The sequence below is a fragment of the Puma concolor genome, chromosome A2 (assembly GCF_028749965.1).
Source record: "Puma concolor isolate L17-30 chromosome A2, mPumCon1.1.hap2, whole genome shotgun sequence".
Taxonomy (NCBI): Eukaryota; Metazoa; Chordata; class Mammalia; order Carnivora; family Felidae; genus Puma; species Puma concolor.
The window spans coordinates 105417297-105429858 of NC_141668.1; the positions used below are offsets into that span (position 1 = coordinate 105417297).

Sequence of the window (12562 nt, forward strand, 5' to 3'; positions counted from 1 at the left end):
GGATCCCTAAATGCAATTAAATTACCTGTCTTTCAGAAATCTGGAAATATACCAGATGCCATGGAGTTCTCCATCCCACGTGGTCAGGTCATACCTTCTCTACCCATCCGTGAACAGTCACAGCCCGTGATCCGTGCCAGGCGCTGTTATAAATATTTTAAAAATATTAACCTGTTTAATACTTATTTTAAAACTCTCGGTTATTATTCCCACGTGACAGATGGGAATACTGGGTTTTCTCAAGACGGTTAGTGGCTTGTCCCAAGGTCCTGCTGTTAGTTGGTGGCCGAGCCAGGACTGGCACTCAGGAAGTCTGGCTCTAGAACCCACACCTTTGCCCACTTAAGTGTGTTGCCCAATATGCTGTCTGCTCTCCAGGATGAACCGTTTCTCAGGATAACTGGCAGTGAGGACATTCATCTTCTCTTCTGGGAAAAACTCGTTTTCCCCTCGCAGGTAGAGTCTTGGGACCCCAACCTGACAACCCCCAAATAGTCCCATAGTTTAAAAAGGTCTGGAACATTCTGCCGAATCTTTGGTCAATGTATAGCATCTTTACATAAATGTATGTTCAGTTTGGCATCACGGCATAGTTCATAGACCACTGCTGGTACTGGAACTCGATGCAAACCCTATTGCCTTCTGGCATCTGATAATGGTACCTCCTGCTGAGTGTTGGAAAAACCCAGGCAGATCTGGACACAACCGAATCCTGGTACCCAAACTGTTTTCAGTCACAATACTTCTGACACCAAATGAGAAGACCGTACCCCCCACCCCCCACCCCACCCCCAGCCCCGGTTCCAAATAGCGATATCTCTTCCAACACCACCTCTCCAACTCTGTGACACGATCTAACTGGAGTTAAGTGTCAGATCCCACAATTCAGGGCTCAGAACCACAAGACCACCCTCCACCTTAGAGGCCAGTCACAGTCCCGGGCCTCCCGTACTTCTGACCGGCCATAAAGCAGGGGTTCCCGTGACCTCCTCCTTTGGTTCGATACTCTGCCACAACAGTTCACAGACTCAAGATGTCATCTCACTTGTGTTTACCGCTTTATAATAAAGGACACAGCTTGGGAACAACAAACCAGAAGAGCTGCACAGGGCAAGGGAAGGGAAAAGGGGGCTGGAGCTTGCCAGAAGAAAGCCCTGGGAGAATAAGTTGCTTGCGTCAACTGGAGAAATCTGGAACTACTATTTTAGAGAAACTTGTGTGTGGTTCTGCAAAGCAGAGATGTGAAATGGATGGTCGAGGGAAGAGAAAAGAGGAAGAAACAGAGTAGGCTCACTTACAGGAGACCACGTGAGTCCAAGAGTGTCCAGAATGCAGACCCCAGACCTTGCTGTTTATGGTGATGCCCTACCCCCCACCCCCACCGCCATCAGAGAGATGCTGAGTCACGTGAGGAGGGTTATGAGTGAAAGCCTCATGCAGGGGGAAAGACTCAGAGAGGAAGGACCCGGTGCCCGTATTCAAATGCACTCTCACTTCAGCACGAAGAGTCTTTGCGCCTCCAGATTGACCGACAGAGGCAGGTTTGGGTTCAATGTGGAGAACCCAAAAGTCAGCCTGTTGGCGACCAGAACGTGCCATCTCACAGGGCAGTGAGTTCTCCACCCTAGCGGGGGGTTCAAGTGAAGACAGGAAAACGAAGAGCTGAGAGATGGCAAAGGAAACTCCAGTATGAGACAGAAAACCTGAAGACCTCTGAGCCCTCTTCTACATCTGAGGTTCAAGAGCCTATGAAAACAAGAGAAGTTGGGCTGGTTTATTAAAGGGCAAGGTCAAGGAGCACAAAAAATTGTGCTCCTGCACCCAGGTGGGGGCGTTCTTCAGTGATAAGCTCTACCCAGGGCAACCTGCGTTTTGTGACTGGAATGGTGCCCAGCACGTGAGTGGTGCTTACTGGGGCCACTCTGGTCTAAATGCTCTTCAGTTATCAACTGGGTTTATCCCCCTCAGTCACTCCCTTAGGTAGCTGGTGTGTAGGGTAGCTGGGATTTGAACCCTGGAGAGCTGACTCCATGGGGCCATGCTCCTAATTACCCTATCACCCTACCCCTAAGATCGTAAGAATACAGTCTACTCACTTCCTCGGGCTGTTGGACCATTCACTGGGAATCTTAAGACAACAGAAGTTTATTCTCTCAGAGTTCTGGAGGCCAGAATCCCAAAATGAAGGGCTATGCTGCCTCCACAGTCTCTAGGGGAGGGTCCCTCCACACCTCTCCAGCTTCTGGTGGCCCCCCGTGCTCCTTGGTTTATGAGTGGATTACTCCAATCTCCATTTCCCCTCTGTACGTCTCTTCTTTGTAAGTCATCATTCACATTGGATGAAGGCCCGCTCTAGCCCAATATGACCTCATCTTAACTCGACGGCATCTGCAAAGCCCCTAGATCCCCAAACCGTCCCATTCCCTGACAACGGAGGTGACGACTTCAATACATCTTTTGGGGATACGATTCAGCACACAACTTACAGTGTCAGACAAGAGGCACCTACAAGTGCTAACTCAGGTTGGCTGTGAGGTTCTGGAGGAAAGCGGCCCCAGCAGATGGCTCCTCTCAGCTCCGCCCGCGCCAGTTCAGGGGAGGGCCCCCACCTGCCCTCTCGCCAGCTCCGTTTACCATGGCGATGCCACAGGGGCCTATCCACCAGCCCTGTGATCCATCCAATGTGGCCCATGAAAGCCCTTTCTGGAACCATGCGTGGCATTCTATGTCCACACAAGTCTCTTGTCTCCAATGGAGGGCAGGAATACTTTCTTGTCACTGAGCTGGGGAACCACACGGCTGGAAGTCCATCAGAATCCAGCCACACTTGGGAATCTCCCCATGAAGGAACTGAGTTAAGATTTGGTGGTTCAACCGGACTCTTGTCCTATCTGCTTCCTTGTCCCCTCAGACCATCCACCTCCCTGCCACCTCCCGGATACACTGACAGACACACCTCTTTTCAACTCAGGGAGAGTAACTTTCCTGGCACACAGGGATGCACATTATTTGGGGCCATATTCTCCCGCTGCTCAAGAGCAAATGAGATCACTGAAGTGTACCCTGGTGTTTATTGGAGACCGTGTTGATAATATTCATGAATATGGAAATAAGCAGCCATCTCCCAGAATCCCTCACGCAAAGAACTGCCTGGCCCTCAGTTTGCGGTGGAAACCGCTTCCCTTGCGAGTTCAAAAACTTCTACCCAGGAGAAAAGGCCAGCTTCTATGATCTTGAAAGGAAAGTTTATCGGCAGAGCTCAAGTAGCAAACTCTTCCACAGGCTAAAGTATTAGGTAGGATTCTAAAATCTCTCAATTGTAAAAGATGAAACGTCTTGATATGGTGTAAGGGTCTGAATCCGAATGACAGCGTTAGTATAGCAGTAAACACAACACAGCATCACAGCCTCTGTTGAATGTACCAGCTGCTGCTCTGATGATTTATGATATCTCCTATTAATTGTAATCCTTAGAACAGCTTCCTGAGTTAGAGAAGTTTATTCGCCTTTCATCGATGAGGAGGGGGCTGAGTTCAGACAGGGTACAGCCCTGCAGGGAGATGGAAACGGCTGGACTAGGAAATACTTTTGTATCAAAAGGCACAACAGTGAGGCAGTAATGGCTAGCTGTCACTTGATGAAAAACAGTTAGCTCTGGTGACCGTAACCATAATTCGGTATTTGAACAAAAGACTCTTAGGAGGGAAAGACAGTGGTTTCTGGGAATTCTCCAAACGCTATCATTAAAATGTTGGTGATAAAACTCACCCAGAATTGCCAATTACCCTCACAGCATTTACATGGCGGCTTCTACACACCAGCAGAAAACACAGGTAGTAAACATACAACTGAGCCAGCCTGCTGATGACAGTTTTCATTTTCTTTTCTTTTTATTCTATGTATTTTGGGTAATTAGGATAATTATAAAATTAGCTAAGAAATTATGAACAATTTGAATAAAAAAGTCTTTGGTTACTATGTAAGCCAAGAAACGAGCTGTGAGCGGTTTTCACTGTACCTCTTGCCTATTTAAAAAATACATATATTGTCCAATCCCTTTTATTCTGTGCCCATTTTAAAAACTGTTAAAAGTCTTGGAAAATTTTTTTTGCCTCGAATTTCTTCATATGTTGCGTCTCTTACTTGCTACTCAACATTTTCTCCCTCCCTGTGCAGATATTCACTTTCTCAGCGAGGATTAACCCAGGACCCATGAGCCAAGGAGAGGAAGAGGAGGAAGGCCACTCCAGCTTTCTGGGAAAAGGCTTCTTCCCTTTTCCGAAAGGGAAGTATTCGCGGGTGAAAGGTCCTTTTTCCCGTGTTAATTAGGGCTGTGAGAGGCTGCGATCCTTGGCCTGTGGCTGTGGCGGCCCCTTTGGAACAGTGAGGTGACAAGTCTGGAGGGGAAAATCACACGGAAGTGGGGCGAGATAGCAGAATGGAAAGATGTCCCCTCAGGACATCCTTAGGGGGTGTGATCAGACCCAGAGCTGTCTCCAAAATCATTATGTGACTTGATGACATTAATTACAACGTAGGTCACTGCCAGTGGCTATTCTGTTTCTTGGTCTGAAAACGCAGTTCACTGAGCCCTGCTCCAATACAAAGTCTGAGGCAATAATGGAATGTTTTCCGAAGGCGTCCTTCCACGAAAGTGTCCTCCCTAAAGAGCACAGGGCAGGGGAAAGGGGTGAGTTGGCTGAGGGATAGATCGGAATTTCGAGACTCAGGCAGAGCCCTGTCTTTAAAACGCACGTCGATTTGCACGCGCCTCTACTCAATCGTCTTAACCAGGGGGCAACCTTCCCGGAGCACCCACATGCTAACGTGCAGAACAGACAGGGCAGGGCCTGGGCCTCCCCTCGCTCGGAGGAGGGGTGCCGGCCCCCTCCCCACCGCTCCCTTGTCAAAAAGCTGGATCCCCGGCCCTGAGCTGCCCAGGTGAGCGCGGGTAAAGGCAGCTTCAGCGGGAATCCTCTGAACTGGATTCAAATCCCCAGCGCCCCCGAGTCTTTACTTCGGAGGACTCTGAATAAGAGGGGCAGGTGCAACAAAACCATGCTCATCTCTCTCTGCGAACCCGTCGTGGAGAACTTCCGCGTGCAGCCCCCGCCGCCCCGCGCCCCCGCCTCCCCAGCCAGAGGCCTCCCTCCAGGCCCGCCATCCCCAGCAACCCCCACCCTGCAACCCGCCATGCCCCTCGCGCACGCCCCCACCCTCGCCAGCACTCCCGCGCGCTCTCGCGGCGCCCTCCTGGCCAGCCCCCTGCGCCGGTAGCGCCCCTCCGACCTTTTCCCCGCGCGCACCCCTCCGCGCCACCCGGAGCCCCTGCCCGAACCCCGCACGCCCCCGCCGTCCCCCCGCTCCGTCTCTAACTACCGCTCCCCGCGCGCCCCCGTCACGTACACGCACTCACGCACGGCGCGGGCCCGAGCACGTAAGCAGTGCGCAGGCGCACATCGGGCCGCGCGCTTTTCGGAGGCCACAGGTCGGCTGGGAGGCGGGGAAGCGCGGGTAGGCCGGGTCCGAGGCCCGGGCAGGGGTCGCGGAGGGCTCGGGGGGCAGGGTCCGCAGGGCCCGGGGGCAGAGGCAGCGCGGGGGACCGGGCGGCCGGGCTGGGGGAAGGCCGGAGCCCCGGAGTATGTCCCGCAGGGGGCGTGGCCGCGGCGCCCGCCGGTTTAGGTGAAGGTCTCCTAGGGGAGGGGCGTCCGGCCGGCGCGGGGGCAGCGGGGTTCCGCACCTTCCGGGCCGGGGACCGGCTGCTCTTGCAGGGGGTGGTCCGCGGCCCGGCCCTCGGGGTGGGGGAGGCTGTGGTGGGGCTGCGGCCAAGGGACCCTGCGCTCCGGCGTCCCCGGCCAGTGCGCCCGCCCCCTTGGAGGGAGTATTGCGAGGGCTGAGGACGCGGAGCATTTGGTCGAGTCTGTTCTAAGTGCTGAGAACCGTTCTGAGTGCTTTGCAGGATTTAAAGCCCGTGTTAGCTAAGTCGCGTTGGCTGCTCATGGTCAAGGTCGTGGCTGGTGGGCAGTGGAGCCAGACTTCAGACCCTGTGCCTTTCTGCTTCTGGGGCGGGCCCAGCGTCCGCAACGCGGTGGGAGCTGCGTGGGGATTTCAGTAGTTTTTATTCCAGTGGATACCCAGAAACCCAACTATTTAGTTGGACAAATATCACATTCTTACAATAAGCAGAAAATGATCAAAATAAAAATAAAAGATTGAAATGCAGCTCATATGTAAGTGTTAATTAGCCATAAGTTTTAATTTTTTTTTAACGTTTATATTTTAGAGAGAGTGTTCGGGCGCACAAGCGGGGCACGGTCAGGGAGAGAGGGAGACCAGGCTCCAGGCTCTGAGCTGTCAGCACAGAAGCCAACCCAGGGCTCGAACTCACCAGCCCTGAGATCATGACCTGAGCTGAAGTCAGAGGCTTACGCGCCTGAGTCACCCAGGCGCCCCTCACCGTAAGTTTTAGGTAGAAGAAATGCCATAACAAAGTGACAGAAATGGTAACCGTGGTCGATGTTTGTGTCATTGATCAGTGCTGGCGAAACAGGTGTTTGGGTATTCATGTTCATATTTGTTGGGTAAATGGTTGAGTTGACGGGAAGGAGACCGGGAAGGTGAATTTCAAAGACAGTGGTGAAGGTGGAAAGGAAAGGAAGGTATCCTGGGAACAGGGAGACTGGAGCTCTGAGCTGTTGGAGGAATCCCAGGATTGCAGATGCTAATAGGGGGATGAAGCCATGGAGAGGAAGAGGGTGTTCCTCCTGAGGAGAAGGTTGGTGATCAGTGTTTTCCAAGTTCCCTCTCAGGTTCTCATTTCCAGTATTGGATCAAAGAGGCTAAGCTAAAATGGTATAGTGGGAAGACGGGTGGCGGCTTGTCAGAAGTCAGTTCTACTTTCGACTCGTTTATTTAGCTTTATTGCTTGAAGCAAATTAGAATCTCACTGGATCTTAAGGCTTTTTATTTTTTTTTTCTGAACAAAGATATATGAACACTTACCTATGATGTGACAGGTTCTTTGTAGGGTATTATGGGAGATACACAGCTGTATTAAACACGGCTTATACAATAAAGGGACCCACAGATTATTATTAAGTTATATTTATGGCAGTTTGGGAGGTAGATTTTTTTTTTTAATGTTTATTCTTGAGCAAGAGACAGAGTGTGAGCAGGGGAGGGGCAGAGAGAGAGAGAGAGAGAAAGGGAGACACACAATCTGAAGCAGTCTCTAGGCTCTGAGCTGTCAGCACAGGGCCTGATGCAGGGCTCAAACCCACGAACCATGACATCATGACCTGAGTCGAAGTCAGACACTCAACCAACAGAGCCACCCAGGCGCCCTGGGAGGTAGACTTTAAAATACAGGAGTTCTTAGTTTTTACAACACTCCTTTATTGCAGTATTCCTCGGAAACTCAGGAGTTTTCTTACAGATCGAGAGGTAAATTCTACACATCTAGCAAAACATGATTACAATCATCTGTAATTCTGGTAAAATAATTTTGACTTAATGTAAGGAGGCTTATAAAAATAACTTGAGAGAAGAAACCTAAAATAAAAGCACTTTACTGGCAGACTGTTTAGACATAGTGTTTGTATGTTAGCAGACTTGTTCTCATAATGACAGTTCCACTTTTTAAAAATTTGTCTTAATGTTTTGATTTATTTTCAGAGAGAGAGAGAGAGAGAGAGAGTGAGCAGGGAAGGGGCACAGGGAGAGGGAGAGAGAGAATCCCGAGAAGGGTCTGTGAGTTAGCACAGAGCCTGACATGGGGCTCAAACTCACAAACGGCGAGATCATGACCTGAGCTGAAACTGAGAGTTGGATGCTTAACGGACTAAGCCATCCAGGCGCCCAGACAGTTTCACTTTTAGCACTTGACGTGAACTTGGAAAATTGTGAGACACAATTGGGCATCCTGTTTTCCGTGCTCATTCTTGAGTAAGTCCCTAAGGACAGTTAGTGTAGGATGGCTGCTGCTGATTATGATCCGTGCTGCTGTGACCTTTGGGGGCAGCAGCTGGCGGGGCCTGTGCGTGGCGCCCACTCCCTGCGTGAGCATGCCCGAGGGTGAATTCCGGCCTGTTGCAGGCTCGCTCTGTGATCTCCGGTGAGGTCTCGACCTTAGCCTCAGCTTCTATATTTGTGTCATAGGCATGAGAATGGTAGTTTTCACCATATTTTCATCTTCATTATTTGACTTGATTCTTATGATTTCTCTCACGAAGCCGAGGGCTCAGTGATAGAGGCTTGGCTCAGATCATCTGCTTTTTCCTAAGGACGGAACTGAAAACCTCTGCCTGGTTTGTCCTGATTTGTTCGTCTGTGGTTCGTTCCATGGCTCTAACGTGTTGCCTTTCCTCTACTGATGAATTTTAAACCGTTTTCCATCAAAACGTCATGAATGTTTTCCCTGTGTGCAGGGAAAATTATATGACTAAAACCATCTCACCCATAACAAAGCATTATTGAGTCAGCTCTTAATCTTGAATGCTTGACATCTCTGATTCACTAGCTATTTCTCTTACAAATGGCCTGTCCTCATAAATGAGAAGTCCAGTATACTTTCCAAGATGAGCAGAGATTTAAAAAGTATGCCTACAGTATTGAGTGCATCCTTGCTTCCTTCTTGGTACTGATTCCGTTTCATTTTTGTCGGTTGTTACAGAACCTCCAGCATGCAGGCCCCCAGCTCCAGGTCTGTGCACCTGAGTGAATGGCAGAAGAATTACTTTGCCATTACATCTGGCATATGTACATCAGAACAGAAGGCGGACGCATACCGGGCACAGATACTACGCATCCAGTACGCGTGGGCAAACGCGGAGATCTCCCAGCTCGGTGCTGCCGTGCTGTTCAAAAAATATGCAGAGAAATACTCTGCAGTTATTGATTCTGACAATGTCGAGACCGGCTTGAATAACTACGCGGAAAGCATTTTAACGTTAGCAAGATCTCAGCAAACTGACAGTGACAGGTGGCAGTCTGGATTGTCAATAAATAATGTTTTCAAAATGAGTAACGTACAGGAGATGATGCAAGCCGGCCAGAAAGCCAGAGAGTCTCTGTTGGCACCTGCCGACATGTCGGTATTAATCCATAAAGAGGCCGCTGTCCTCGATCCTCCTAAGTTTAGTGTTTGTGGTGGTTCTGGGGACAGGGGGCCATTAACTGACTCAGCTCATAATACGAACGGGACCCAAGACATCCCAGAGGGCACTCCTTCGACGTGCCCTCTGAATGCCCGGCCACCTGCACTGACTAACACCAGTAAGACGTGTCCTACGTCCTTAACACCTTCCGGTGAATTTGCTACCGCAAAATTCCATGCCACACCACTGTTCGGAAGTGTTAAAAAGGAAAATAACAGCTCTCCCACAGCCAACATAGGACTGAACAAGTCCTTACCTAATCAGTCTTGTTTGCCCTCTGGCTGTGAAAATCCATGGGCGCAGAAAGCTTTTTATGGTTCTGGCATCATCGATGCACTTTCCACCCCAATAGTGAATAAGGCTTTTAGTAAAACAGAAGATAACGGCCAGAGAGAAGAGAGTAGCCTGCCTGCTTTTAAAACTGCAAAAGAACAATTATGGATAGATCAGCAGAAAAAGAACCCCCAGCCCCAGCGTGTATCAGGGTCATCGTATGGCGGTGTAAAGAAGTCTCTGGGAGCCAGTAGGTCCCGAGGCATATTTGGGAAGTTCGTTCCTCCTGTACCTAAGCAGGACGGGGGAGAGCAGCTTGGGGGAATACAGTGTAAGCCTTCGGGCACAGGCCCGGCAGAACCAGCACACATAGCTGACGAGCGTCTGAAGAACCTGGAGCCAAAGATGATCGAACTTATTATGAATGAGATAATGGATCACGGGCCGCCGGTAAATTGGGACGATATCGCAGGAATAGAATTTGCCAAAGCCACAATAAAGGAGATAGTTGTGTGGCCCATGATGAGACCGGACATCTTTACTGGTTTACGAGGACCCCCTAAAGGAATTCTGCTCTTCGGGCCTCCGGGGACTGGCAAAACTCTGATCGGCAAGTGCATTGCTAGCCAGTCGGGGGCAACGTTCTTTAGTATCTCCGCTTCCTCCTTGACTTCTAAATGGGTGGGAGAGGGGGAGAAAATGGTCCGGGCGTTGTTTGCCGTCGCAAGGTGCCAGCAGCCGGCTGTGATATTTATTGATGAGATCGATTCCCTGTTGTCTCAGCGAGCAGATGGTGAACACGAGTCTTCTAGACGGATAAAAACGGAGTTTCTGGTTCAGCTAGATGGAGCAGCCACCTGTTCCGAAGACCGTATTCTGGTGGTGGGGGCGACCAACCGGCCCCAAGAAATTGACGAGGCCGCCCGGAGAAGGTTGGTGAAAAGGCTTTATATCCCTCTGCCAGAAGCTTCAGCTAGGAGACAGATGGTGACGAAGCTGATGTCCAGGGAGCGGTGTTGCCTGAGCGAGGAGGAGGTCAGCCTGGTGGTCCGGCAGTCCGATGGCTTCTCGGGGGCTGACGTGACACAGCTGTGCAGGGAAGCGTCGCTTGGGCCCATCCGCAGTTTACAAGCTGCTGACATCGCCACCGTGACACCAGATCAAGTCCGACCAATAGCTTATATCGATTTTGAAAATGCTTTCAGAACCGTGCGGCCCAGCGTGTCTCCTAAAGATTTAGAGCTTTACGAAAACTGGAACAGAACCTTTGGTTGTGGGCGGTAGACGGGACACTTGAAGTTTGAAGAGGGCACGTTGGTAACGTGCCTTTTCCCACTTTGTAGCTTGGGAAACTGGGGGGTTATTCATCGTACTCTCAGTGTGTATTTTGAATTCTACACCTCAAAAAAAATAGAGTAGTAATAGTTGCAATTTTACAGTTGATCGGCTTAGCCCCTGTTAATAGAAGCTTGGGTTTCCCTCCAGTTACTGCCTGATGTGCGAGCCTATTTGTACCAAATATGAATGAACGTGTTTCTTTTGTTCAAAGCGGGTCTTTGTTTTCAAGGTTGACAGTATGATGACTAGTGAGCTCACACCGAAACTAGGTTCTCATTTGTATGTGAGGAGGCATCTGATGGGTGCGCGTCTCCCGCTGAAGAAGGTTCCTTCTGCCAACCACGTGACTCGCGCGTTGGCCAGTGTGGTGGTTTACATTTGAAGCCGCTTCGCTTGGTGTGCAGTGGATTTAAGGTCTCCCCAAACAGCCGAATGAGAGTGCCAGTTTTTTGTTCTTCGTCACTGTGTAACAGTTGCCTCCTGTTACCAGGGCTGCCTGTGGGAGATGCATTCAGCGGTAGCCAGGTGTAATCTGGTATCAGAGACGTGTCCGCAGACTTGAAGGATGAAGAAGATGCATTTTCCCAGGGGGGTAGAATGTGTTTAAGATTAATATTTTATTTGGTAGTACTTCACAGCCTGTAGCATCGGTCTCTCAAAAGTGAACGTCTGCAGGTTTCTATGTGGGACCCTTTTGTAAGTAGTAGACATTCATCGTTGAAATACCAGGGCAGAGAGCTGAATAAGACGAAGAGGAGGAAGATTGCGGTCATCCCAGCCAGCACTTTGGGGAGCACGCCGTTCTTGCAGACATCTTCTGCAGGGTGGGGCTGTACGGTCGCCTCCGTAGCCTGCCTCTCTGTCACTGTCGCTTCCCGTGTGAACGTGCTCTGTTTACAACATCCTCCCTCAGGATCCCATGCTGGATGGACTGTAATTTATCCAGTCCTCTGCTCGGGGACGCTCAGGGCAGGACACGAGCCGGTTTCCCCTTTGTTCATTGTACACCAAAACACGTTGAATGCCTTAGGGATCTTTTTTAAAAACAAATACGCCTCTCCTGAGTAAAATTCTTGCACGTTTTTAAGGCTGTTGGCACATGTCCTGAATTGTCCCCTAGAAAAGTCATGCATATGTGGGATTCCTCTCCACAGGAAGCCACCGTGCCTCCTTACCTGTCCCGTGTGGACATTGGGTCCCCGCAGTTTTTGTTAGTGTTCCGCTCACATCCGTCCGTTCTAACGATGCTGGATGCCAGCCGGTGTTCTGGGTGCTGAGAGCAGAGCGGTGAACAGTAGGCAAAGAGCCTTGGTCTTACGTAGGTGACATTCAAGTTGTAATGTTTTCTCTTGACGGTGCAGTTGAAGACGGAATTTGACAGGTGACTTTAGACCGTTGTTTTCATTTTTGTTCTTGGCTCGCCTTCTATTTCTGTACCCCCTTGAAAGCTTTGTTTTTCCATCTGTGAGTTTTTCCCTTTGAAACATGCCATTACCTTTTATTAGAATTTGGATGTTAAACTGCTCGTCTCTGGTTTTAGGTAAATATTTTTAAGTGTAAAGCATGTCACATTATTAAAATGTAAAGCACGTCTCTGTCTTGTTTCATTTCTGCGTAAACAGCACTACAAGTAACCTGGGATTCCTAGGTGTTGATGTCCAGGAATTTCTGTGGGTTCTTCCCTGAATCCTCTCCCAGATCAACCCTCCCCTTTGGGTTTTACTCTTGCCACAGCTGACTAGGTCATCCGCAGTCGCCCAGGAGGTGTTTGTGTCTTACTGAGCTCTATAGCTTGG

General features: G+C 50.0%; 1 protein-coding gene across 4 annotated transcripts; it reads left to right on the plus strand.

Moving 5' to 3' along the window:
- Nucleotides 1–5402: 5402 nt before the first annotated feature.
- Nucleotides 5403–12357, plus strand: FIGNL1 (fidgetin like 1). 4 transcript variants are annotated; one of them, XM_086697094.1, is made up of 2 exons: nt 5403–5488; nt 8672–12357. In XM_086697094.1, the coding sequence occupies exon 2, from the start codon at nt 8682–8684 to the stop codon at nt 10710–10712; it is 2031 nt and encodes a 676-aa protein (XP_086553220.1). In that variant the 5' UTR covers nt 5403–5488; nt 8672–8681; the 3' UTR covers nt 10713–12357. The 4 variants fall into 4 exon arrangements, with proteins under 4 accessions (XP_086553220.1, XP_086553217.1, XP_086553219.1 ...); XM_086697091.1 differs by having other exon boundaries at nt 5429–5514; XM_086697093.1 differs by lacking the exon at nt 5403–5488 and adding an exon at nt 5755–6458.
- Nucleotides 12358–12562: the final 205 nt, after the last annotated feature.